The 24382-nt window shown below is 39.9% G+C and overlaps 3 protein-coding genes across 3 annotated transcripts; 1 reads left to right on the plus strand and 2 right to left on the minus strand.

Annotated features, from left to right (window-relative positions):
• The first annotated feature begins 828 nt into the window (after positions 1-828).
• Positions 829-5771, plus strand: atp1b3a (ATPase Na+/K+ transporting subunit beta 3a). Its single transcript, XM_051398064.1, has 7 exons — positions 829-1211; positions 2327-2455; positions 2795-2893; positions 3035-3228; positions 3394-3444; positions 3975-4061; positions 4152-5771. Exons 1-7 carry the CDS (start codon positions 1100-1102, stop codon positions 4317-4319), a joined length of 840 nt encoding a protein of 279 aa, XP_051254024.1. The 5' UTR covers positions 829-1099; the 3' UTR covers positions 4320-5771.
• A 2015-nt stretch (positions 5772-7786) lies between these two features.
• grk7a (G protein-coupled receptor kinase 7a) lies at positions 7787-15569 on the minus strand. The gene is made up of 4 exons (XM_051388430.1): positions 14808-15569; positions 12959-13414; positions 9949-10229; positions 7787-9577 (listed from the first exon to the last, which is right to left on the minus strand). Exons 1-4 carry the CDS (start codon positions 15402-15404, stop codon positions 9235-9237), a joined length of 1677 nt encoding a protein of 558 aa, XP_051244390.1. The 5' UTR covers positions 15405-15569; the 3' UTR covers positions 7787-9234.
• Positions 15570-21237: 5668 nt separating this feature from the next.
• On the minus strand, positions 21238-24206 carry fbxo36b (F-box protein 36b). The gene is made up of 4 exons (XM_051397591.1): positions 24020-24206; positions 23338-23446; positions 22382-22554; positions 21238-22105 (listed from the first exon to the last, which is right to left on the minus strand). The coding sequence occupies exons 1-4, from the start codon at positions 24113-24115 to the stop codon at positions 21596-21598; spliced, it is 888 nt and encodes a 295-aa protein (XP_051253551.1). The 5' UTR covers positions 24116-24206; the 3' UTR covers positions 21238-21595.
• Between the last annotated feature and the right edge of the window lie 176 nt (positions 24207-24382).

Raw genomic sequence — 24382 nt, forward strand, 5'->3', positions numbered from 1 at the left:
ATGGCACGCTATAGGTTTTCTCTGTGTTGGACGCCATGTTGTCCAAACTTTGTGTTGCCATGCCCCATAAGGTAAGTTGTTTTTAACGTCAAATGAGGTTATTGTGTAATATTTGTTGTATATGGCCCGTAAGGTGGAGGAGCCAGCCGCGACTGTGAGATACAGCAAGAGGTTTTTAAAGTGAATCTAAGGTTTCAACCACAATTTCCTTTCTCTTCACACAAAACCCCATCAGGCAGAGCTGCTTGGGGTGTAGAGAGGTGCAGGCGTGCAGTGGGAGTGGGTTACATATATGTGTGTGTGTGTGTGTGTGCGCGCGCACGCTGAACCAGAGCTTTCTATACAGTGATTAGAGCATCAATTGATGTCGAAATCCACTCTAGCCTGTGCGATTGGTTACTGGTTTGGTGACTCATACGACCAGAGGCGCTGTGGTAAACCTATAACGAATCATGTCTAATTTCATTTCATCATATCAGAATATTAGCGTGATGCCATAGATGACTAAAAAAAAAACCTTATCGGACCTATAGGTTCACCACTGAGTGCCATAGACGCACCGTGATCCTCTCATTTTCACACTGGAAATGTCACATTTTTGCGTTTTTCTTGCGTTTGCTGAAGGACCCCACAGCCTGTAGACACCTAACATAAAATGGAGATCCCAAACGCATGTAGCCATTAGAATATAATTGATGATAAGAAAGATAGTGTGCGCTCTATTTATAATTTGTGCGCGTAACGGTGCGTCTCCGTGCGTCTCTCCGTCATTAGCCAATGTGCATCCATCTGGTCGCACTGCATCAGCTGCCACGGCGGGGCTTGTGTGGACGTCACACATCTCTCTCTCTCTCTTTCTCTTTCTCTCTCTCTCTCCTTTCCTCACCTTGCCCTTCTCGTTTTTTTGTTCTACCAGAGCATCTCTCTCGTTCTGCTCTCTCCCTCTCTCTCCCTCTCTTCACCGCCCACTCCACTCACCGCCGCCTCGCCGGCTTCTTCGCCTCACCACATCGCCCGCTGCCCCTTTTTCTGCATTTTTTTAAGGGAGAAGAAACCGCACATTTTGCACCGAAAAAATAATAATAATAGAAAGATCAACATGGCGAGCACCGAGGATAAACCGACCAACAAGGAGAACACGTCCAGCTGGAAGGACTCCATCTACAACCCGAGGACCAAGGAGCTGATGGGTCGCACGGCCAGCAGCTGGGGTAAGGATCCCCGTTACACAGCAGTCAATCAGTAGATGTGCTTTGACATTCACGGGGCTTAAACCTAATCTGGTGCCTTCCTCTTCCCATTTTCAAAGCATTAACAGACGCGTGCCTCCTCATTATGTAGCCTACTGTATGTGCATGGATGGATTAAAATGAGCGTATAGATATGGATTAGCGGAGGAGCCATCATAGGCCTACGTGAAGGTGTAAAGGAGAAGCCTGTACCAAGAGGCTCACCAAGATGAATGATGCTACCAAAGGTGTGCACCAGTCTCTCGTTGGTGCATAGGCAGAAATTACCAATACAGGCGATGATCAGTCACAGCAGCAGAGATTTTTTTTTTAATGAATATTTATCATCTGCATTAACAGGATTATCAGGAAATTCACAGTGAAGACCCCAGCTGATAAAACCCCTCATTACCTAATCATATCTGAGGAGGGTGCTACAGCATTCATCACTGATCAGGCCATACATTTTATGTAATGATCCCCGCTTATTTCCACAGTGAGGTAGTAACACACCACCCTCCCTCCAGCAGCCAGTTCCTATAGGCTAGCGCACAGGCTGTCAGGCTGCCTGGGCCCCTGTGCTGCTGTGCAGTGGGATGCTCCATTGCAGTTGCATGGCCGCCCACATTAGCATGCCTGTCAAGGTCAAATGGGATTCCCTCTCTCCTCTTTCTCTCCTTTTCACGCACTGGGCAGGTGCATTGTGGGATACTGTTGGAGAGGAATGAGGTGGGGGGGGGGGTGTACAGCAGGAAGCTGAGGGGTCCATCCTTTTTCTTTTTTTTCCCTGTCAACTTAGAGGGCATCCGTGCTGTGCAAGCTGGATGGTTGTGAACCATTTTGAGTCAGATGTTTCCCTAACTGTGGCCTCTGATTTGTTAGCAATGAGTAGAAATACCCCCTTAACCCAAAATGGTTTCTCTCAAAGGGATCTTAAACTCAAAAGACAATCTCCTTCACCTCACAGATAAGGAAAGATGCGGGGAATCAGGAGGCTGCTGTCCAAGCTCGTGTGTGGTTAATTATACATGACCCCTCTCTGTCTCTTTCCCTCATTATGTCTCCTTTCTATTTGTGTTTCTCCAAACTCCCTCCAGGCCTCATCCTGTTGTTCTACCTGGTTTTCTACTGTTTCTTGGCTGGTATGTTCGCCCTGACCATGTGGGTGCTGCTGCTCACTCTGGATGACTATGTGCCAAAGTACAGAGACCGCGTCCCCTATCCAGGTTAGTGTCTGTCAACATACGAGTACAGGGGAGGAAACAGGGCTTTCAGCTACTGTAACTGGCAGCATTTTCTCTTTGAACACATTCATTATTTATACATGCATCAGCAAGATGCTGTCACAATAATGTGCTACATTATAGCTGCTTTTTGTTATTGATCTATTTTGAAGTCTGTTCCTGTGTGATGTCAGCAGTGCAGTTTGTTTGCTGGGTCGAGAAGGTTTTCCATCCAGCTGTAATTCGAGATGAACCAACAGGGATGGCTGTGCATTAGTTTCTCTTGTCGGGGTCATTTACTACTTTACTCTATGTTTACTTTGCTTTTTGTCTGTGTTACAGGATTGATGATTCGCCCAAATTCACTGGATATCATATTTAACAAATCTGACACGTTAAAGTATGAACAGTATGTCAAAACCTTGGAGTCCTTTTTGCAAAGTAAGTGCACTTTCTTCCTTATGCAAAGATAAATGAATATTAAAACAGATTCGATTCTCTTACTCCCAGATCATTAGCCAGTGATTAATTCCGTTTATCTGAGTGTATCTCTGATCATATCCGGCTCTTTGTCTCTCTCAGGATATAACGATACAGAGCAGGAGAAGAACAAGGACTGCATACAGGGAGAGTATTTTGAGCAGAACAACAACGAGGAAATGACAAAGGAAGCTTGTCGCTTCAAGAGGAGCCTCCTGAGTCTCTGCTCCGGCCTCTCTGACACCAACTTTGGCTATTCTGAGGGAAAACCTTGTGTGCTGCTGAAAATGAACAGGGTAATGCTCACTTTCACTTTCACTGAGCACTCCTCTTCCTCTCCTCTCCCTCTGTCTTTCAACCTTTTCATCCTTCACAGCAGTCCAATGATTAATTTGATTAATTCCTAACTTTAGTTCCACACATGCAGCAGTCTGAACCTCTCCTGTTTCCCTCCCTCATAGATCATCGGCCTGAAGCCCCGTGGGGATCCCTACATCAACTGCACAGTAAAAGTAAACATGTTTTTTTTACACTATACAGTACATGTTCTATTTGCTTGTATGTGTGTTCTTTTCTTTTTATTTCTCATAAAAAATGACCATAACAGTCTCAATATTTTGTTTCTGTTGATCTTTCATTTCTTCCTTCTTTTTGTTTGTTTTGTGTCGGATTTCTTTCTGCATGCTGTCACTGACGGCTTTAGGGTAAGATAATATGTAAATTATGAGGATAAGGCCAGTAGGGGTGTTAACACATTTATATTATGTAACACATCATTATGCAGGTGCCTCTAAACCCATCTTAGTGCCTTTTCTAAGTCATTTTAGGCATAATTTTAGCCACAAATGTCCTTTTTGGAGATTGAAGCAGAACACGACATGTTTCCTACCTTATTTAAATCTCTTCACTAACAAGAAAGCGTCATGGATTTTCCTTTTTTTTCATGTCCTGTCTCATGTGATCTTGGAAAACTATTAATTTAAGATAATAAAATGCATGTAATGTAAAATTTACTCTGACTAACACATGTTCATCTTTGTAGAGAGAGACCCCAATCCAAATGCAGTATTTCCCCAGTGAGGGGCGTATTGATAAGATGTATTTCCCCTACTACGGCAAGAAAGCCCATGTAAGTATCAATCCCCCTGGTCAGATCACGTCCGCTAACATTCTTGTGTGGAAGTATTATTGACAGGCAGCTGTCTCTTTCCTAATGCAGGAGAGTTACGTGCAGCCCCTGGTGGCTGTGAAGCTGCTGCTCACCAAGGAGGACTTCAACAAGGAGCTGTCAGTGGAGTGCAGGGTAGAGGGCTCTGACCTTCGCAACAACGACGAAAGGGACAAGTTCCTGGGCCGCATCACCTTCAGGATCAAGGTTGTCGAGTAAAATAGAAGACGGCGGTATAAAGGAAACCTGATGCAGAGGCTGCCAACGTTCGCTAAGGATTTATGTTTAAAAATCTGGAAAAAAAAAACAAAAAAGAGAGGAAGGAAGTGTCAAATACGTCACAAAGACGCTATATATTATTGGGGTGTGGCCAAACTGTTTGATGCAGATTGGTTTGGTTTCCAGTAGGACAGCCAGTTAGATGCAGAAATGTAATGTTGCTTTGATGACATTTCTGACCCTTCTTTCCTTCATGATTCCTTGCTGACCTCCTCAAAGATTCCAAGAACAAGAAAAAGGCTCTGCTCCTCTGACCCCATCCATCCACCCTTCATTCACCTGTTGCACTGTTCATTCCTCACACAGTTAATCTTTTTTATTTTATTTTTAGCATTGATGTGATTAGATAATTTATAGCCATTGCAACCAAGCCATTTGGAGCTGTTGTGTAATTGCTGAAACAACTTTTTTTTAATGTTTTTTAGAGTGTTGTTTTCATCTCTCCAAGCTGTATGAACGACTGTGTTAGCGCTGGTGTTGAGAGGATTTTTATCTTGCTGTATAGTACAATTGAGAAAGTGACATTTCCGACATATCTCCAGAGTATTCATATTATCACATCACAAAGACTTCATAGGAACGTACCTTGATAATCAAGTATAGCCACTGTATCCCTGTATATGAAATGCCAATTACAAAGTCCCTTTCTACATTTAAATACATTGTGATCCTTACCATATTTAGGGAATTATAGATAGATCTTTGTGTTGTGGTCCACGTAGCCACAACCCAGTCTTGTGCCGTCTGTCTGTCTGTCTGCATGTCCGTCTGTCTGTCTGCTCGTCTTCCTGTTGTCTCACCTCTCCACTGCAATAGCCAATATTGTGGGTGAGCCCTCCAGGACTAGATAAGTTGTCTCGCTCCACCTCGCGAGGGTGCTGCGTATTGATGGTGGCTGAGGCGACACACTCTCACACACACACACACACACACACACACACGTACACAGAAGGTACAGTGTAAGAACTGCTGTTAAGGCGGAGAGGCACTGGAGAAACGTTGCAAAAATAAAAAGTTCACTGTAACTATGTACTGTATATCTTTACGTGATCTGTATATCTATCTGGGTCTCAAAGATTGTTTGTTAGTTTTCTCTCTTCTTCAGCCTGTTGATCTGATTGTCTGCCAATCTATTACTCTTCAATGTATATATATACACTATCTACCATATTTACTTAATTCACACTGTATTTTTGTCACAAAACACAATGTCTGTGCACTGTAAAGAAATAATTTAAGCAAAGATTTACAGGAAATTATCTTATTCAAAGCTATGTTTACACAGTCTTAAAAGGAACCCGCATTTGAAAGAACAACTTGTAACATCTCTTCAGGGTGCCTTAAGACCTGATGAAATAAATTGTGGAATAAAAGTGATTTTGAAGAAAAAAATTATTTTCTCCGTCTGCTTTTTTATGATTTCTTGATTTGGACTGTAGCTTTTAGTCAGTGGTAAAGTAAAAGTCCTGCTTTCAAAAAGTTGAAGTGTTGTCAGCAAAATATACTTCGTCAAAAGTTAGATTTTACATTATATCATTATATACATATGTTATGGTGATGCATGAATGTGGAAGTTGCATTTTAATGATGTAGCTGCTGGAGGTGTAATTGATCCCAACCTGGTGGTCCGGCTCCCTCTAAAGGCTCACAAGATAAATCCGTAGGGTCATGAGATGATTAATGGGGTAGTAAAGTTCGGCTTCACAAAGGTTATTTGGACTTTTCTCTAATCTTTGCTTTATTTGGTGAAATATTGGATCATAAGGTTCAAACGGAAATTACTGGGTTTTTTTAGCCTGGTTGACAGTTTATCTCTGTTTTTGAGCAAAGTCAGTGTTATTTACTCAAATGGGCCAAAACAGCAAACAGAAGATTTAATTTGAAAATTATAGTCAATAAAATCATCTTTATGGACTGTAAAATGAAATTACATAATACTTGTGTCTTGTCTTTTAATCAGTAACCATTCAGTCCCATTCTCACCATCATTGCAGCACAAATCTGCAGCCACAGGAGGGAGCCAGAAACAAGAGGGGCAGAGCGAGCTGTTGGTGAGAGTGTGGGTGCTGGGCCTACTGGGCAGCTGCAGAGAAGATAGTAGTGAGCCATTTTACATTAACTATGTTTGCACCAGATACACAAAGAGATGTTGAGAAATCCACACAGTTAACATCACAGTGGGTTCCACAATATCAGGAGGCAGCCGCTGGGTAGATCCTTCTTTTCCTTTTCACCTCCACCATTAATGTCATATCCAATAAACTTATATTGAATTGTACTATAATGTGTCTAAAAAAAAGGAGGTAACACCTTATTAGCTACCCTTTGTTCTATTTTGAATGATTTTAAACCAGTTGTTATATCAACTCATTATATTTCTAATTATTATGGGTAAAGTTTAAACACTGTGACTTAATCAGTGAGTGAATGATGATACCTGTAACTATACCCACAGCACTGGCTGTAGAAGTCAGAGTACATCAGGTCAGTGTTAAAAGAAGTCTGATCACACCTGTCTGCTCTAATTTCACAGCACCCCCATCCATCTAGCTCCACAGTGCCCCGAGGCAGCAGCAGCTATGTCCTTCACTGTCAGCAGCAGCCTGTCCCCAGGTCCTGCTATGTGAGATAATCTCTTGGGGTTTAGCTGCAGCACGAATCCACCTTAGCGTCTCCTGAACTCCTACCGTCCTTGAGTAAGAACATTGTAAACAAGTGGCGTAAAAGAAAATACCAAACATGTATTTTTATCTGTCTCTTTCTCGGACAGGTGGCAAAATAATTTGACAAATGTTTTAAGTATTGGAAAGTCTGAGCTGTAAACATCATGTCACATATATGAATGTGTCTGTTTTTAGTATGTTAGTGTTTAACCGTTTTTGACTATTATTTTTCATCAGTAGGTTTACTGATGTACTACAGTAATTTAATTCATGCAGCATTATTTAAAAAAAACAACTAAAAGCTAATGTCAAAATGTGGTGAAATAACGTTTTTCAGCTGAGCACTGTAGCTGCTGTTCTCTGCTCAGACCTGTCAGTCGTCAGTAACATAAAGATGTTTCAGAACCTGAGGGGATTTGAAGCTGATTTAAGCAAAGAAGGCGCAAGGATAACACTGGTTATCGCCTTATCAGCTAAGAGTTGAACTTGCCAATTTGTGGCAGCCTGGAGCATAGCCTGGCTGTAGTCAGCATCCTGAACGGGATTACTGCAGCTGATATTTTTAGGTTTTACTCTAGCGTCCTCAGCAGCACTTTCTCCCTGGTTATATTTAGCCCAGAGAACATGCGTAACATGGCACAATTTGAGCTTCTCTGACGCTGGTGGTAGGTGTGATCTTAAGGCGTTTTTTAAGCCTCAAGACTACAACAAGTGAATATTCATATTCACAGAACACACACACACTTTAAAAGACATATGTTTTAATTTATTCAGATGATTCAAGATTCAAGGAAGTTTCTGCTTTACATCTCACATTTCTATAGTAGCAATTGCTCTTATGTTATATTTACAAGGACATGTATCATATATATTTATATCATATTAACATTAACTGTAAAAACTCAACTCTGCCCAACATCTGGAAATTTAAAAACTTAAGCAAATAATTACCCTGAGACAAGTGAACAAGAATAACAAGGATTTTCTTTTGAACTAACCCAAGTCTCTATACTCAGCTTAACAACCACAATAGTGGAGTCTTTTTCAGGATCTGGCTAGTTTGAGTTATTCACACTCATCTCAAACTAAGAAAAGAGCCCTGATGTATCACAGTGTTTCAGGGCCATGGACAGGGCAACCTGTACAGTCCTGGTACGGGAATTTATTGCCCAACTCCTCTAACTTTTCCTCCTTCATGTGCAGCAATTAACTGCTGTTTCTGCACTCATCTCTCACCCAGCATCCCAGGGCTATAGACTTTTCTCATAGCACCAACAGTAGAGGGACTGAAGAGGTGAAGAGTATTCTTCATTTTCTTCCAAACAAACCCTACATTTTAAATTACTTACATATTTGCCTTTCTCTCAGTGCATAGATACATTTCTTTATATACAATAAATACAATTGCAGATGCCTTTTATAGTTTATATAAAACTAAAATATGTAGGATGTCAATGCAGTGATCAACCTTAATTATGAGGTTTATGATCACAGCATATAATATTAAACACTAGAACTATCTCTTCCACATGTGCTTAAAAAGCACTCTTCATTGTAGAAACACTTATGATGGCATCAATAAAGGGCATAAAATGGTGGGGCAGTGCTATGAAATGCTGCAACTTTTACACAGTCCACTAGGAGATATACAAACGAAACAGTTTCCAGGGTTTGAAGACGTTTGTTCCAGTTGGTTTAAAGCGTAATTCTGAATGCAACAGCAGTGCTTCAGAATATAATTCTACTGCAAATACTTTTACAGTTTGGACATTTTCTTCATAAAGTAATACAGTGTTTCTGGCACAAAGGCCTCTAACATACTAATCTTACACTAGCATCCTTAATTAAAAGGTTGTAAAAATGAACTCTAGCAGTTATTTATGGTCAATGTGGTTGCAACTCTACATCATTAGATAGGTATGTTTGCAAGAGAAGCTGTGAACCAAAGAGATGATGCTGAAAATACATCATCACATCCTCCATAAATTATTGAACATTGCTTGAAAGCAGTAGATCTTTAAACCAAGACCATCCTTACAGGAGAGGGGTGGTACATCTTTCTCAACGTAGATGCTCGTGCTTGCCTCTTTCATACAACCTGATCCATCTCTTACATCAATGTTAATGTGCACCTGACTGAGAAAACTAATTATTGAGTGTTATTACTGGTATATGATATCACACGTGGATTCTCACAGCAATATGCACGTGCCGGACTTCTTCCCATCGTCAGGATCTCCTCCTCCACCCTCTTTCCTGTTGGGATCATTGAGCTCGTCAAACAGTCCAGTTTCAATCATCTCCTGCTGCCACTGAATGGGCACAGCACCTGTGCTAAACTCCTTGAAGAATTTGTCGTCCTTTGCGTCAAACTCAATGCCCTTGATCTCGGAGAACTCTGCGATGTCGCCGGTGTCTTTGGCATAGACAACGTTGGGCTTGGGAACCCAAGGAGGATCCACCAGCCCTGCCTCCAGACGGGGGAAGTTGATGGTCTTGAACCACGAGTGCTTCCTGGGATCCTCCATGTTGTTCCTAAGGAGAGGTGTTTGAAAACAACAACATTAGACTAGAAATAAGAACAGAGTGGCTGCACAGGTTGATGCAACAACTGGTTACGGTTAAGTTGAACCTTACTAATCCAGGTAATTCATAACAAGCTTGTTACTCCAATCTCTGTTTCCTGAACCAAAATGCCAATAAACATCTACCAAATTAATATTTTTATGTTGGAACTGATTTCAGATTACATTTTGAAAAATATACTATTAATTAATATACTAATTCCAATAAACAAAGAATTGACACACCATGTACCAAATATTCAGATATGCTACGCCACAGTGTGCTGCCCCTTAACAGCCCATGGCTTAATTATAGCTTAAAAGAGTAGAAGAACCTCTTACTTCATGCCCAGACGCTCTTCAATTTTCTTCTTGAGGAACTGCTGGATGATGTCCTTGGTATCAGCATCAAAGCATCTGTGTTCCCACTTGGGTTCCTCGTTGAGAATGCGGCGCTGTACCTCCTCTTTCTCCACCTTCACCTTCTGGCTCTCAGCACCTTTGAAAGGTGTGTAGCCAGCCACCATCTCATAGATACTGCAGCCCAGGGCCCACCAGTCCACTGATGTCCTGTACGGAGTTTTGCTCAGGAGCTCAGGAGCCATGTATGCTCCAGTACCAGCCTGGTGGAGAAAGAGAAGGGTGTGGGGAATATTGACTATGATTTACATCTATAAATCACAATATTTTTACTTGTTAGAAAGCATAGTGTGTTTTATATGTTTAGAAACTGAGATTGCCTCTCTTATAGTTCTCTAAATGGAAGCAATAAATGTACTGTCTGAGCACATTTACAGACTTGTGATGCAACAGTGACATGAGCAATGAGAAAACAGTGTGTAACCTGGTTCCCGAACAGGGATCAGGAAGAGGGTCTTGTGGAAGTAAACAACTTTAAAACTGTGAAACATAACCTTCATACAAGTTGACAGGTGACACTGACAAGCGTTACAGGTCAGTTGCCTGGGTTACTAAAAGCTTTACTCTAGTCCTCGTCCTCTTCTCTATCTGTATCCCTCTGTAACTTTGACCTTTCCCTCTCTTGCTTATACTCTCTCCCTATGCCTATGCTCCCCTCCCTCTATGACCTCACCTGCAGGCCAGGAGCTTAATCCTAATGTTAAGCCTACTACCTGTCAAGAGTCATGTGTGTCTACACACTGACAGAGTTGTCCAGCCTCTTATATAAAGGCAGGACATTTCTGGACACTATAGCCACCAGCAGAAATGTGTAAGATCCAGACAACCTGCAGCCATGCCTCTGATGTATAATTAATGCACGCAAACCACAAACTGGCATGCATCTGATAGCTTTATCCTCGCTACTGCAAGGAAGTCCTCAAGAAACCCTGTAGCAAAAATATTTTTTTGGAAAACCCTGTGTTAGCACATGGAGTGTTATATAGGTATTATGAGGACTGCAGGATCCACTGTCCTTTTATAGCCACTTAAATGTAGTAACACCTTAAAGACAATTAGCATGACCTTAGAGAATTCCTATTAATGTTTTACACTGATAAAGGTATCAGACACTGTGTCATTCAACAAGCTCTTAAAACTTCTGCTACTGTTAAAGTTGTAAAAACAATGTTGTTTTTTTCTTTTTGCATGATAGATTTGGATCACTAGACTACTTTGAGATCTCTCCTTTAACAACTGTGACAGAACTTGGCTGCAGATGTGCCTGGTTTTGCCCTTCTGACTTATTAACTGAAGGCATGATACTACAACTCCAGTGACCAAATTTTGCATGCAAGACTTTTTTGTCCTCCTACTTACTGCCGTGTCATCTAGCATGCAGATCTACTAAACTTCACTTGATAGCTTTTTCTAACTATGTTCTGTTCATCTGACGTGTGTATATCTGTTGGTAATCAATTCAACTTAACAAATAAACACCTTCACACTTTGGTCAGTCAAATGGGAAAAACTGTTAATGTAATGATCAACATCTCAGTTCAAGGTACAGATCTGTCACCTTGTTTGCAAACTAACATGTCTAAACATATTCAGCATACTGTAGGTTTTACTTGGATCTGTCAATCTAATCAGGGACAGACTTGTGTAATGCCCACTAAGAGGATTAGGGGACCAAAGCCAGCCTTGTCTGTAGGAGGTTAGTCCACTCATTTTGGCTGGCTGAGGAGCATCAGAGTACTGGATAATGAGCTTACTGGACTTTCATGGAACCAAGAGCTTACTCTTTGCTGCTGCAAGTAAGTCCAGAAGAAAGCCTGAAAAGAAAAGCCTTGCAATATACTGTAAGTATTGGAAGATGTGTCACGTTATTCTGACAGTAATTGTATTACGTTGTGGTTATGCACCATCTGCATAATAATATTTTCGTCAGCACCTGGCATTTTTAAAGCTTGACTGATCTGAGAGGCAATCATGATGTTCTGTCACTGACAACCTCTTCTTTTGCATATTGTCAGTAAGTTGTTGAGGGTTATCCTCAGTTGGACCAATATTGCCCTTGTGCAGCCAACATCAGGCTGAACTCATTGATGACATGCTATCTGTGTTAGTCTTTTTCATGGCAAGAAGAAATACAGGCTATAGGCTTTGTAAAGCTTAGGCAACTCTCTCAAAGTAATGTCTCTATAGAAATAACTAAATCTCTGCAACCAAACTGCTGAAGGAACCCTTACATGTATTGACTCCTACTGCTACCAGCACTGGACCTCCAAGGTCTCTGATATAGCTCCTACACAAAATGGTGGCCTATAAATGGCCAGGCTATAATCTGACTGCTAAAGGATCAAATGAGTTATATAATGGATTCAGAGACTCTCATTGCACAGATCTTTAAGCAATCCAGTAATCCCTGTCCGGATTTAAAGTGAAAACCTCACCAAGACTAAGAGTCCAGGTTTTAGCTTTGTCCTCATTGTTGGGTCAGTGAACATGGACAGGGTGGATATGAAGATGAGGTATCACCCAGCAGCCAGTGTTCCTTTTCTCTGTATTTCTTTTCTGCTGCAGTTTGTGTGCGAGTATGTGGAGTCTTAAACTCAGTCCAACCCTGTAGATGATTAATTAATTAATCTTGCTGATTTAAAGTTTAGCAACACATAACAGAATCAGGGGAGGTTCCTTGCCTGCCCTTTGGTGTACGCAACTTCAAAGGCTTTGAATAATAGATAAAATGATCTTTTAGGAGTAGACATCTTTCATCATGATGTAAAATCTTATTATGATTCCCATCATTGCTGACATCATCCAGCTAGATTCTTTAAAAGCACCCTAAAGTCTCAGAGATCGCAACTTGGCACATTTTTTTATTGTGTTTCAAAAGTGAAGAGAGAGCCATTTCAACCAAAATGTCACTCCTTTGTGTGAATCTACTCACCATCTGGGTGACAGTCTTTTCTGGAGCAATCTCTATAGCCAGACCTAAATCTGAAAGTCGGCACTGGCCTTGGCTGTCCAGCAACACGTTCTCCGGCTTCATGTCACGATATATGATATTCATTTCGTGCAGATGAAGAATGCCGGTGGAGATCTGCGCTGTGTAGTGGATGATGCGCTTCATCTCAATGCCCTTGTCCACACCCTTGCCATCATAGCCTATGTTGTAGATGTGGTACTTGAGGTCTCCTCCATTCATCAGGGTCATGACAAGGCACAGATGTGTCTTGGTGTCATAAGCGTAGCCCAAGTTGACCAGAAACAGGCTGTTAACCTTCTCCAAGATCTTCTTCTCCAATAGGGCCATCTTCTCACCACCCTTCTTCTTCAGTCGCTTTTTACACAACTTTTTGCAGGCATACATCTGGCCTGTGTTCTTCACTTGAACAGCACATACCTGGAGAAAGACACATCATTTGTTAAAAATGAGGATGATGACTCCATTTCCCACAGAAACTAAGCATGGTCTACTGGTACAAGGCCTCTTGACAGCACAGGAACCTTTGCACTACACTGATCAGAAAAGTGTGATGGGAATGAAAGTGACCTTTAGGAAAGCTGAAAAAATAAAAAAGGATACTTTAAATCATCAATCCTACCATCACATATTTCATGATTTGGAATGTTGATATAATCACAAATAATGCCTTCCTTCTTTTGACTCTGAGGACTCAAGGCAAGAAAATTGGTTCAAGAAGACAACCTTGCTTGATCCTTGACCCTTGCCAACTGTGTCTTGGCATCTAATTTGCCACCCGTCTCATTCACATCTTCTGGTATTCTTTCTCTATAGATCAGATTTGTTCACTGCATTGCACTGCTTAGAAAGTTACTTTAGCAGTTTCAAAATGATTGTCCAGGATCATGTCTCATGCATGTGCTGCATTAAAAGAAAAACGTATTTTAGTCACAGCAGATTTCCAAGTTATAATAGCAGCCTTCATTGTTGTTTTAATAACAATATACTGTACATAACTAAAATCATTTTTAGATATCTAAACGATGGTTGATTGTGGGTCCTCTGGATGTTCATGTGACTATCAGTATCAGTATCAGATCTTGTCACTTTCACCACAAGATCTTACAATTTGTCTTTAATTTCTTCAGATATCTCTCATCTATCTCTAATACTTTAAATGATTATCACAACAATGTATTTCATTCACAAGAACTGTTATTTTCGGTCCCTGCAATTACTGTTTGTTCATTATGTTTACGTAGCACTTTTTCTTTTAAAACAAACAACCCTGAAACAGTTTTCTGTTGATGTGATTTTATATTCTTAGTTGATGACTTGTGATTTACACACTCTACTGTCATCCTCAGATCTGTATTGAAAAAGAGATCTTGATCTCAATAAGCCAATAAAAGTCTATATTTGATAATAGCTGATCTGTTGCTGGTTCTATCAATGCAAGATTACTGCTTCCTGCATTGTGGCTTTATATTTGTTACATTGTGAAACATAAGCCATGATTTTTTTTAATTCAACAGGTATGCCAGTATGCCTCAAGACTTCATGGTCACCTTGACACAAGGTAATCCTAATGATTATGTAAGGTATGATCTCTTCAAGTCCAATATACTTTCTTATACTTCAAAGCTAATATACCTAGGATTTTCCTAAGAACTGAACAACGCTGATAATGCACCATACTACCTCTGTAGCACCATACATACAAATATGAGGGTAATACATATTTTTGACACCATCATACCTAAGAAACCTGTGGGGGAGTCCTTCATTCCTACTTTCATAAAATTCTGTGTAAATGCGTTTGCATGCTTACCTCTCCGAAGCCTCCTTTTCCCAGAGTTCTGAACTCATAGAAGTATTTGTCACTGATGGGCTGTTTCTCAAACTCTTTCCACTGGAGGAATTTATCAAAGAATGGGCTTTCCTGGTATTCTGTGAAAGGTTTTCCTTTTAGAAATTCTCTTACACCGTCCTGGACTTTGCTTTTCATCACCTCGTCAAAGGTGGCATCTGTCACAGCTTTGCATTTCTCAGCAGGCTCCCCAGTAAGAAAGGCCAGGAAGTTCTTGGAGTCAGCCTTGCAATACTTGTTGATGATGTTTGTGCGTGCCTTGTCTTTTGTTGCACCTTCAGCCAGATCCCAGTCATACAGCTCATCCAGAAAATCAGCAGCAAGCTTAAACTCAGGCTTAGTTACCAGGAAGTCACGGAAAAACCTTTTGCCAACAGGCTGCCTTTCACAAAGTGATGTAAAGTCCTTGTCAAGGGAAGATCGTACCGTAGCACATTGCTCAGGCTTGGGGAGAGACAAGCTGCGACGGCGCTTTTTCATCTCCTTGTCATCACCACCCTGGGCTTTTAGGTAGGCCGTGTTGGCCACCAGGTTATCCAGTCCCGCCATGTCACACATCTTGGCGGCTGTATGTGGTCTGTCCTCCCTAAGTGACTGGTTTCTTCAGTGGCTCCCCAGGGATGCAGCGTCTTGCAGAATGTGTGTGTCTGTGTGAGAGTGCACTGCGCTCCAAAGCCAGTGTGCAAATGAGCTCCTTCACCCAGCCTACCTGCAAACCTAAGACACACTGACACACCCAGTAATTACTCATTTAGAATTAAATACCAGGGAGGGATTTTGGCTTAAGGATCTTTGTGTGGTCTATTCAAGGATGCTGTGCACAGAAAGGGAATCGTAAGCGGGCTCTGTCCTAAGAGGCTTTGTAGCCCTCTATATTTGCTCATGGTGTTCAGTAGTCTCTAACAGTGGTCCAAGGGGTTATGTTGACTATGAATTAAATGGTGAAACAGTAAAATAAGCAAAAGAGCAAGACACCTTTAAAGAAATGTCATAGTAGTTTTTGGAGGGTCCTCCTTATGAACGTTGTAAGAAACTGGGGTAACACAGTAAAGTTTAGTTGAGTATTTACATATGATATTGTTTTATATGGATAGAAAATAAGATTGTATTTGAAGCCATCAGAACAGAATCAGATTAATGATTATCACTGAGGCAGTCAATATGGTGAACTATGGCTCTACGATATAGCAGAACATCCATCAGCATCCTCCTCTTCTTCTCTTTCCTCCTCCCAGTCTCAAAAGAACAGGTACTTCAGAGAGCTTACTCTTAATCTTCCTGCTTCTCCTCAGGCCCTTTCTTTCATTCTCATATTTTAACTTAATTCTTCAGTGACCACCAGCATTTAAAAGAATTCAATCTAACATTACTACAATGATAATTATATCTTGTTATAACAAAATGTACATGCAGTGTAAAGACTAACACTACAGAGTGAACTGTGAATAAAATACGGAGTTGGATTGAAGATGTAGGTAATTTTCCATGGAGTCATAGTTCAATAAGACATCTAAAATGACTCTATCTAAACTAATATGAAGATCTCTGCTGTATGTTTTTGATATTGAAGGACACCTGCTCCTTCAGTAGATAAAAACCTTTAAAGCAGATGTGTTTTTCAGTGTGTGGAGTCAATCTGTCGAATTCTCTGGGGAATAAACACACAACTTTGTCATTAGTTGTGCATGTGTGTGCGTGTTTATGTGGGCAAAGTGGCACACACATGCACAAACGGTTGTCAAAAGGCATTGGCAAACGATATGTGGTAGACCATTTATGTTACTTGTTTTGAGTGGGCAGGTAATATAATATGTATTTTTCTTCTGCCTGCTTCTTCTCAGTCATGGAGTATGTATTATGTTGTTTCAGATTGTAGCTTATATTTTGTGTCAAATCTAGTCAAATGACTAACATTAGGTGCTCAGTGGGATGCAGCAAGTGAAAAAGTTGGAACTAAGGATTACCAAAAAAACCATGGGCCAATAATTTATATTTATGTATCCATATTGCTACAGCACATATCTTTCCAATGGCAGGTAACAATGTAGCACTGGTTGTTAAAATCAAGAGTCAACACAGAGACTCAGGGGATCAGATCAATGTGGCATCAGAGCTTCTTTCTACAAGCTGGTTTATAAAAAGCCTGAGGAGTATGACCTCAGTCATGTGACAGAACTGAGGTTAAAGTTAAAACAGGTTAAACCCACGACCTGTGACACGCTTGATATCCAACAGTGATACAACACCCAGAGAAGGAAAGCCAAAAGGTTTTTAGGCAAATACAGGTATTTTTCTGATTGAGCTAAAAGGTACATTAGCTTTTTATGTCAACCTGTCGTCTCATCTTATTACAATTCTGGTAATAGACTACATAAATATATACTGTACAATCAGTCTATACAGACATGTGGTCTTCATTTGTACACATGTAATGTGATGAATTGGCTTTTTCTTTCCTTTGTTGCTTTTGGCAGTAACCCTAAGCTACAGCTATGGTGATGTAGGCTAATTCAGTAAGATAAACCTCAGATAATATTAGCTAATCCTTTCTCAAATGGTCTCAACCTCTCAGTGCCCTGCACAAGATCAGGGGCTTTGCTTGCCGTCAGAGAGCTCCAGACTCTTCTGACTTATGAAAGGTTAGAGAATAGAGCAACCAGTGGTTGAATTTGTCACAAAAGGAAACCACGTAGTGACTGATTACACCAGGGAATTAAAAAATAGATAAGTGCTTAATACAAGCGAAATTTACTAATATTTCACCAAACTATAATTTCAAATTTTATAGAAAAAGAGGTGTCTAATATTTCAAAGTCAATCATGTTGTAAATAGATCATAGTGTGAGTAAGGCACTTAAGTCTCCTGAGCAGATCAAAAAGGAGCCATTGATTTCATCTTTAACTGGGTCAGGGAAGGCAAAGAGAGGCAAGCTGAGAGCTCACACGTCACTCTATGGGTTTCCCCATTTACTCTACAGTGGATCCCTGGCGAGCTGTGTAACTGTCATTGAGGGACTTATCACAAATTAATGTATTCATTCAAATAATGTGTATGGCAGCAGCCTTAAACAAACTGTAAAAATAAAACTGTAGGAATAAATGTGATTTAGTGATACATTCATTTCCTCTGTTTCAGATGTTTGATCTTTTCTGATTTAGATGTTTGCTCTTTGAGCAGCCTGCTCCTTTAACCATGGGGGGATTAGCCTGGCCTGAGGAGGGAGTAAAGGTTAATATGTGCAGAGCATTCTCATCCTATGTCCCACATGGTCTGCTACGTGGTCTTAACGTTGTCTGGCTCCATCCTCTTATGTCCTCTGTCAAGCTTTTAAGCAAGTAGTTTTTCCAGTAGAGCAACGAGATTTTAATAGAAAAAAATGGGAAAGCAATAACCAGGGATTTTTCAGGGGGTGCTTATAAATCAAGTACTTAGAACTGCAGCTAAAACTCAAAAACAGTCTGGTGCAGTGTGCAATGTGCCTCAAGGTTTCTGTTCTTTCTCTAGTCTAGCCATGTCACTTTAAACAGCTGATCTGAAGCATAATACAGTGCGCGGGGCAGATGGACTTGATGCAGGAATACCGGAGTTCTATAGTTAGTGCCGGTTAGTGTCTGAAAATAGTTTTAATATAGCCTACGCTTAAACTGAGGTTGGGTTTTTTTAGGTGAGCCCCTGCTGTGCTACCCTACTGGGACTCCTGTCTGCTTCTCTTACCTAGGGGTGCGATGCCTACCGCCTATTGTAGGTAACACACTGATGATGGATGAGTTCTTTATGCAACCCCACTTCAAAATACCTGAACTATCCCATTAATGAGGTAAATAAAAGACTGTGTGAACATATACAGTAAATAGTTTGGTTCCAACACTTCAAGCAGGAACACTAATCTCTCCCACTATGCAGTAGAAATACATTTTCCTATAGATATGAAAATAATGCTGACAATTTTAGATTTAGATTACTAAGCCATTTAAATGTATAAATGATTGCTATTGCCGGTGCCTCTCCTTGTTTCTGGAGTTGTACAGTGGTAAAGTGATGGTTTACTAGAAATACCTGGGTTAGAGGGCTCTGTCCATAATAATTTCAATTACCATGTCCCAAACATCAGGCAGAGGTTTCAGATGGGATTTCAAAACTTACATTGTGCAAAATATGTGGTAAGGTGGAAGCTTGTCTGCAACCCAAGAAGTCACTGAGGAAAGCTGCCCAGCTGAATGAGGATGTTGTCCACGTCTGGCTGGCATCAGTTACCCCAGATTCAGTAGGTAAGTACCTACAGGCCAAAAAAAGTCAATAACTGAAGTTGATACAGATAGCTTGAGGCAGTGGAAGAGGACTTTTAAATGGACTTCAGTAATTATTCATCCACCAGGCAGGATCCAGATATTTTCATGTGCTCTCTAGACACAAAAGGACACAGAGCTGAAGAATTAGATCAGAATTAGCGGTGAAAGGTGCCTTTAGGGAGATACAGTACAGGCCAGTAGCACAGGTGGCTGCTACTCAGTTCTAGCTAATACCTGCTCAAACTCAAGCTCTCAATGTTCTGCCTAAAACAATTTAAGTTTGGGTTAGAAGTGCAGCACTCCAGTTGATTCTGGGTTATATCTGGGGAAATTGTCAGGGTCCAGTTTTATTAATGTCTTTAATCAATGGTTTTGGGTTTTTTTGCATTTCATAAAATAGACTTTGAATTTGATTTTTCTTCCAACCATCACTGAGGACAAAATAATCCACTTCCACTCAACATATTTGCAGACACTTACCAACATAAAGCAAAAGAAAGACACAGAAAGAAAGACACTGATGATGTACAGTACACAGAATGGACCATTAGCACTAGCAGCTTGTGCCCCCTAGGGGACTGTTGTTTCTGTATGTACTGCACTCATAATCCTATCAAAACTAACAGACATTATCTGTGTGTTAAAGGAATCCAGATCATGATGTAGGTGCAACTAACCCATTTACCAAATAAACAGCAATGCATGCAAATAAAATGACGGTTCTATGTTTTAATTTTCACAAAGCAAATCTTCTTTCTTTTTCTCGCCTTGAAGATACCTTTTTGTAACAGAATCGACCTTGACTTATATATATATAATTAATAATTAATTAACTAGTAATAAATTATCATTACTATTAACAGCACTTGTGGAGGGTAAATCTACCTAAACACATGTTTACATGTATTTGGGCAGTAGTTCATCAAATGTTAATGTTTATAGTGTACATGAATAGTAGCTATATTCTATTAGAAAAAATGTATACCATGTTCTAGATAAATACTTCTTTCTGGTTGGTCAGAAAGTGTAAATTCAACTACTGGATCGGTAATATTGGTACTGGGTTAGTGTTTACTTGTATCAAACTGACATAAGAAATCATAGACATCCACTGTATTCAATTCAATCAGTAGTCACATTACAAAAGCAACTTTTATTCAACACTCAAACTTGTGAACTAGTTTCACACTAAATAACTATCTTATTACCATTTTAACTGTAGAATAAAATTGTTGTGCAATGGTTGATGTACTTTATAAATATCACATTTGGAACTTCTATGTTGTTTCAATCCAAACAATTAAAAACATAAACTTGTATTTTTTAATTAACTGTCTGTTTTAAAGTGCTACTCCTCCATACTAAAAAAAAAAAGCAGCTAGATAAAGGGGATTTGGTACCTGGAACGGATGAAGGGAACTTCCCTTCTGCAGTAATGTGGGCACTGGCTGATGGGTCAACTGGGGACTACCTCTCCTGGCTAGACTGATAACACATCGTGATCTCACAGGAACTGGAACAACTCCTCTTTTTAAAGAATACAACACTGACCTGGTTAAAAAACATTAAAATGGAAATATGTTTAAGTAAAAGGGTCAAATGTAATAATAAGGCACACCGAATCCTGACTAGTTGCAAAGGAATGAGTAAGGTACAGCTAATAAATAACTGCTTATTAATGAATAGCAGTTCCTGAATAATGATAATCCAGATAATGTTATTTGAGAATACAGATACCAACAGATACCAATGGCCCAGTATTCATTGATTCATTTCCCATATATCTGTGAATATGCAATGTAATTACTTTTTTAATGATTTGTTCCTGGTTAACTTAGAATTACCTGTGAAATGTAACAAAAACCATAACTTACTATTACTGCTGTATTACAGTACATACATATTACTAATTACATAGTTACTTGTAGCCACCCAGTTAAAGTGTAGTATCATATCATAAACATGCATTGTAACATAGCTTAAAATGACTTACCATATTTGTGTCCCCTAAAGTAATGTTGCGTGTCATCCAAAATTGGCAAGTAGTTACTGAGGTTTTACTCAGCATTAGTTTATGAATGACAAGCCACAGACAGAAGAATTGTAAACTATATATCAAATTTATATTAAATCTACAACTTACAATATGATATATAACAACTTGTATATTACCATAGACAATTATTACATACTACAGTGTCCTATTGGTTTGTTTGTTGGTGTTATTAATGTACACTAAGTCAGAAGAGTCATGGCAATATGAACATACTAACTAAAATGTCCCCAAATATCCTGTAGAGGATTAACATATATCAAACTAACTAAAAATAATAATTTTACATTTGACAAATAAAAGATTATCTTCAGATAATCAATACACAACTCATTTTAAGTTAAGGAATGTGTATAAATGGCATATCAATATAACAGTAATCCTACAGGACTTGTGCAACATTTGATTAACCCAGTGTCTCGTCTGGGATATCACCACAGTCTCCTCTACCATCGTTCAGTGCATTGTTCTGCACTACTGTTTCCACCACACAGTTTTCCTCCAACCATTGGCCAGACACGAGCACACTGGAATCAGAGCCAGCTTCGGGTTCAGGGTTAGGGCTAGGTTCAACATCACAGCAAGAGCTGGTGTCAAAGCCAATACCGGTATCGGTGCCAAGGCTCAGATCGGGGACAGAGACAGGGTGAGATTCCTCCTCACAACCAGATGTCTGGTCTGAATCTATGCTTTCATCGAGAGATTCCTCTGTCTCTGTATCTGGGTCAGAGACCTGTTCTCCCTGTTGCTCCTCCGTCTTCAGCCTTCTGCGGCTGATCAACTTCTGCAGCTGTAACTTGCTGGTGAAGAAGATGCTGCGCCAACCCACTTCAAGTGCCAGTGAAGCCACCTCAGCTGAAACTGTGTTGCAGCGCCGCCGCACTGCCTGCTCCCAAAACTCCTCTGACCCACATAGCTGAGGAGCAGAAGTGAAAAGTATAAGTAATGTATTACAATACACATAACAGCCGATTTTGTTGCATTGCATTGATATAATTCCTATTTATTGAAAAATGTAAGAATAGAAAATTACTCTAGATTTAATAACTGATGATTTATAATGATGTATTTACATGAGACAGACAAGCCAAAATGTGCAATGGGGAAACCTAAAATAATAGACTTGATGTTTCTGAACTCAGCATACAGTTTTTTTTAGCAGCATGTCTTTTTGTGTGTCTCTTGAACTCACCTGCCTGAACCTGCGTGACGTTCGTCCAAGCTGACCCACATCCTCTAGTTCTAGATAATTTATTATCCGCAGAAGTAAGGAGTCAGACAGGTGCTCCAGATAATCATAATGGCCTTGGCACAAAGCCTTGGTGTACTGCAAGATGTGACGACCAAAAACCATACTGACCTCACCTGGAAAAAAGCCCATTACCCTGAGCAGTTAGTTTGCTCTCACATACAATATTCACAATACATAAACTATAGAGTGATAAACACCTACAGCACTGTATAATAAAAAGTATACATTTCTGTACAGGTCTACTGGCAACATAAGAATGATAATTGTTCAAAATATAATCTTATGGGTTCATCAAAGCGTAGGCTAATTAAGGCCTTGTTTATATCTATCTATTCATAAGAGCTGGACAGTAACTATTTAAAAAATATTTAATGCATTTAAGCAAAACTTAATTGAGTATGTGTCTTTTTAACATCACGCTGTAAAACACACACAAACCTGTGAACTACTTACTGGCACGAAGACGCTATAGAGGCACCACACAATTGAGGGTACTCAAAAGCAGTTGCGACTGGAGTGAGTGGTCCCTGTTTTAATTACCCATACCATATACCAATGTGGAGCCACACAAACACAGTTTATAGATCATAGTAATCACACTACCAATCTGTTCTATTCAAGTGTACCAATAAGCCATGACAGTGTGCCAGCATGCACAATAAAGACAGAGAAATAAAAGTAAAGCCGCTAAATGGAATTCAACCTCATTAATTCATTAATTTCATTATCTACATCTGTGCTTTGCCTGTTATGACATGTCAAAATATATTCTATGACAAAGCCCTATTAACCTCTTCAGTTATAAGTTACATCTAAAACTTTCCACTGCACCTTCCTTCCCCCAATAGAGGTGGATTCAAATGCCAGACTAAATGGTTGGGAAGTTAAGTCCTTACTCTGCAGCCCAGTGTCATCCAAGAAGTCCTGGTGAGACTCCTTCATCTCCCCCGGCTTGGAGTACCTGTCTACAGCTCTCAGAGAGATCTTCCACCATCTCCATATCACCTGTAAATGTCCATTCAAAAGATCCTTGGTGTTAGAAATCATCATCACACATTTAACGTTACATATAACGCTAATAAAGACAAAGGAACTGTAAAACAGCCTGATGTAACGTTATATATCAGTGAGCTCTATTTATAATAGTTACAATACTGTTTCCTAATGGACATGTGAAGACCTGAGTTAGCTAACGTTAATTAACTTAACAGCAACGCTACCGTTAACGAAACACTGATTTAGACTAACGTTAAACTTCACTTTGAGGTTAATTTACGTGTGTAAACGGCCAGTGTACAATCATTTTATGGGTTTTTCCCCCCCTCTTATTCTACTTTTCATTATTTAGTCTATTAAAAGCACCGCTGAAGATATTTCAGAAGTACAGGAGATAAATTACTAACGCTAGCAGCAAACAGAAACGGCGTTAAACTGTTCACCAGCTAACGTTAATCCGAGTTCTGTGGTTAGGGCAAGTTTAGCTAACCAACGTTAATTAAGTTAGCAACGCTATTAAACCCGGCTTTATTATAATACATTATAGTAATACCAGCTCTGATATTTAATATAAATACTTACACCTGACCTGGTGACAGCAAAATAATAAAAATTCTTATTGGGTGGAGGACCCCGTCCAGAGGTTTCAAACAACGGGTCTGTTAAAAGAGACGCCATGTCAAAGTTTACGCGTTGTCATGGCAACAAGGTTTTCTTTAACCAAGTGAAACGTTTATAGCTTTAAGCAAACTGTATGTAGCACAACAGTGAACACTACAGGACATGGTTCACTAGTTTGTTAAATAATAGACATTATAATTTAACTCTACAATGCACAGATACATACTCATGTTCATTTTGAAGGCTTAGTTTTGTGATTGTTTATTTGGGAACCTTAGTTTGTGGTTGTATTAAACAGAGGATGCTAATATTTAAGCCTACTCT

This window comes from Dicentrarchus labrax, unplaced genomic scaffold (genome assembly GCF_905237075.1).
Source record: "Dicentrarchus labrax unplaced genomic scaffold, dlabrax2021, whole genome shotgun sequence".
NCBI classification, from domain to species: domain Eukaryota; kingdom Metazoa; phylum Chordata; class Actinopteri; family Moronidae; genus Dicentrarchus; species Dicentrarchus labrax.

Coding starts and splice junctions, on each gene's coding strand:
- atp1b3a (XM_051398064.1), top strand. CDS start 1,100: ATGGCGAGCACCGAGGATAAACCGACCAACAAGGAGAACACGTCCAGC. Junction 2,456..2,794: donor AGACCGCGTCCCCTATCCAG/GTTAGTGTCTGT, acceptor TCTGTGTTACAG/GATTGATGATTCGCCCAAAT. Junction 3,445..3,974: donor ACATCAACTGCACAGTAAAA/GTAAACATGTTT, acceptor TCATCTTTGTAG/AGAGAGACCCCAATCCAAAT.
- grk7a (XM_051388430.1), bottom strand. CDS start 15,404: ATGTGTGACATGGCGGGACTGGATAACCTGGTGGCCAACACGGCCTAC. Junction 13,415..14,807: donor GAAAAGGAGGCTTCGGAGAG/GTAAGCATGCAA, acceptor GTCTTTCTCCAG/GTATGTGCTGTTCAAGTGAA. Junction 10,230..12,958: donor AAAAGACTGTCACCCAGATG/GTGAGTAGATTC, acceptor TTTCTCCACCAG/GCTGGTACTGGAGCATACAT.
- fbxo36b (XM_051397591.1), bottom strand. CDS start 24,115: ATGGCGTCTCTTTTAACAGACCCGTTGTTTGAAACCTCTGGACGGGGT. Junction 23,447..24,019: donor TTGCTGTCACCAGGTCAGGT/GTAAGTATTTAT, acceptor GGACATTTACAG/GTGATATGGAGATGGTGGAA. Junction 22,555..23,337: donor GGATGACACTGGGCTGCAGA/GTAAGGACTTAA, acceptor GCTTTTTTCCAG/GTGAGGTCAGTATGGTTTTT.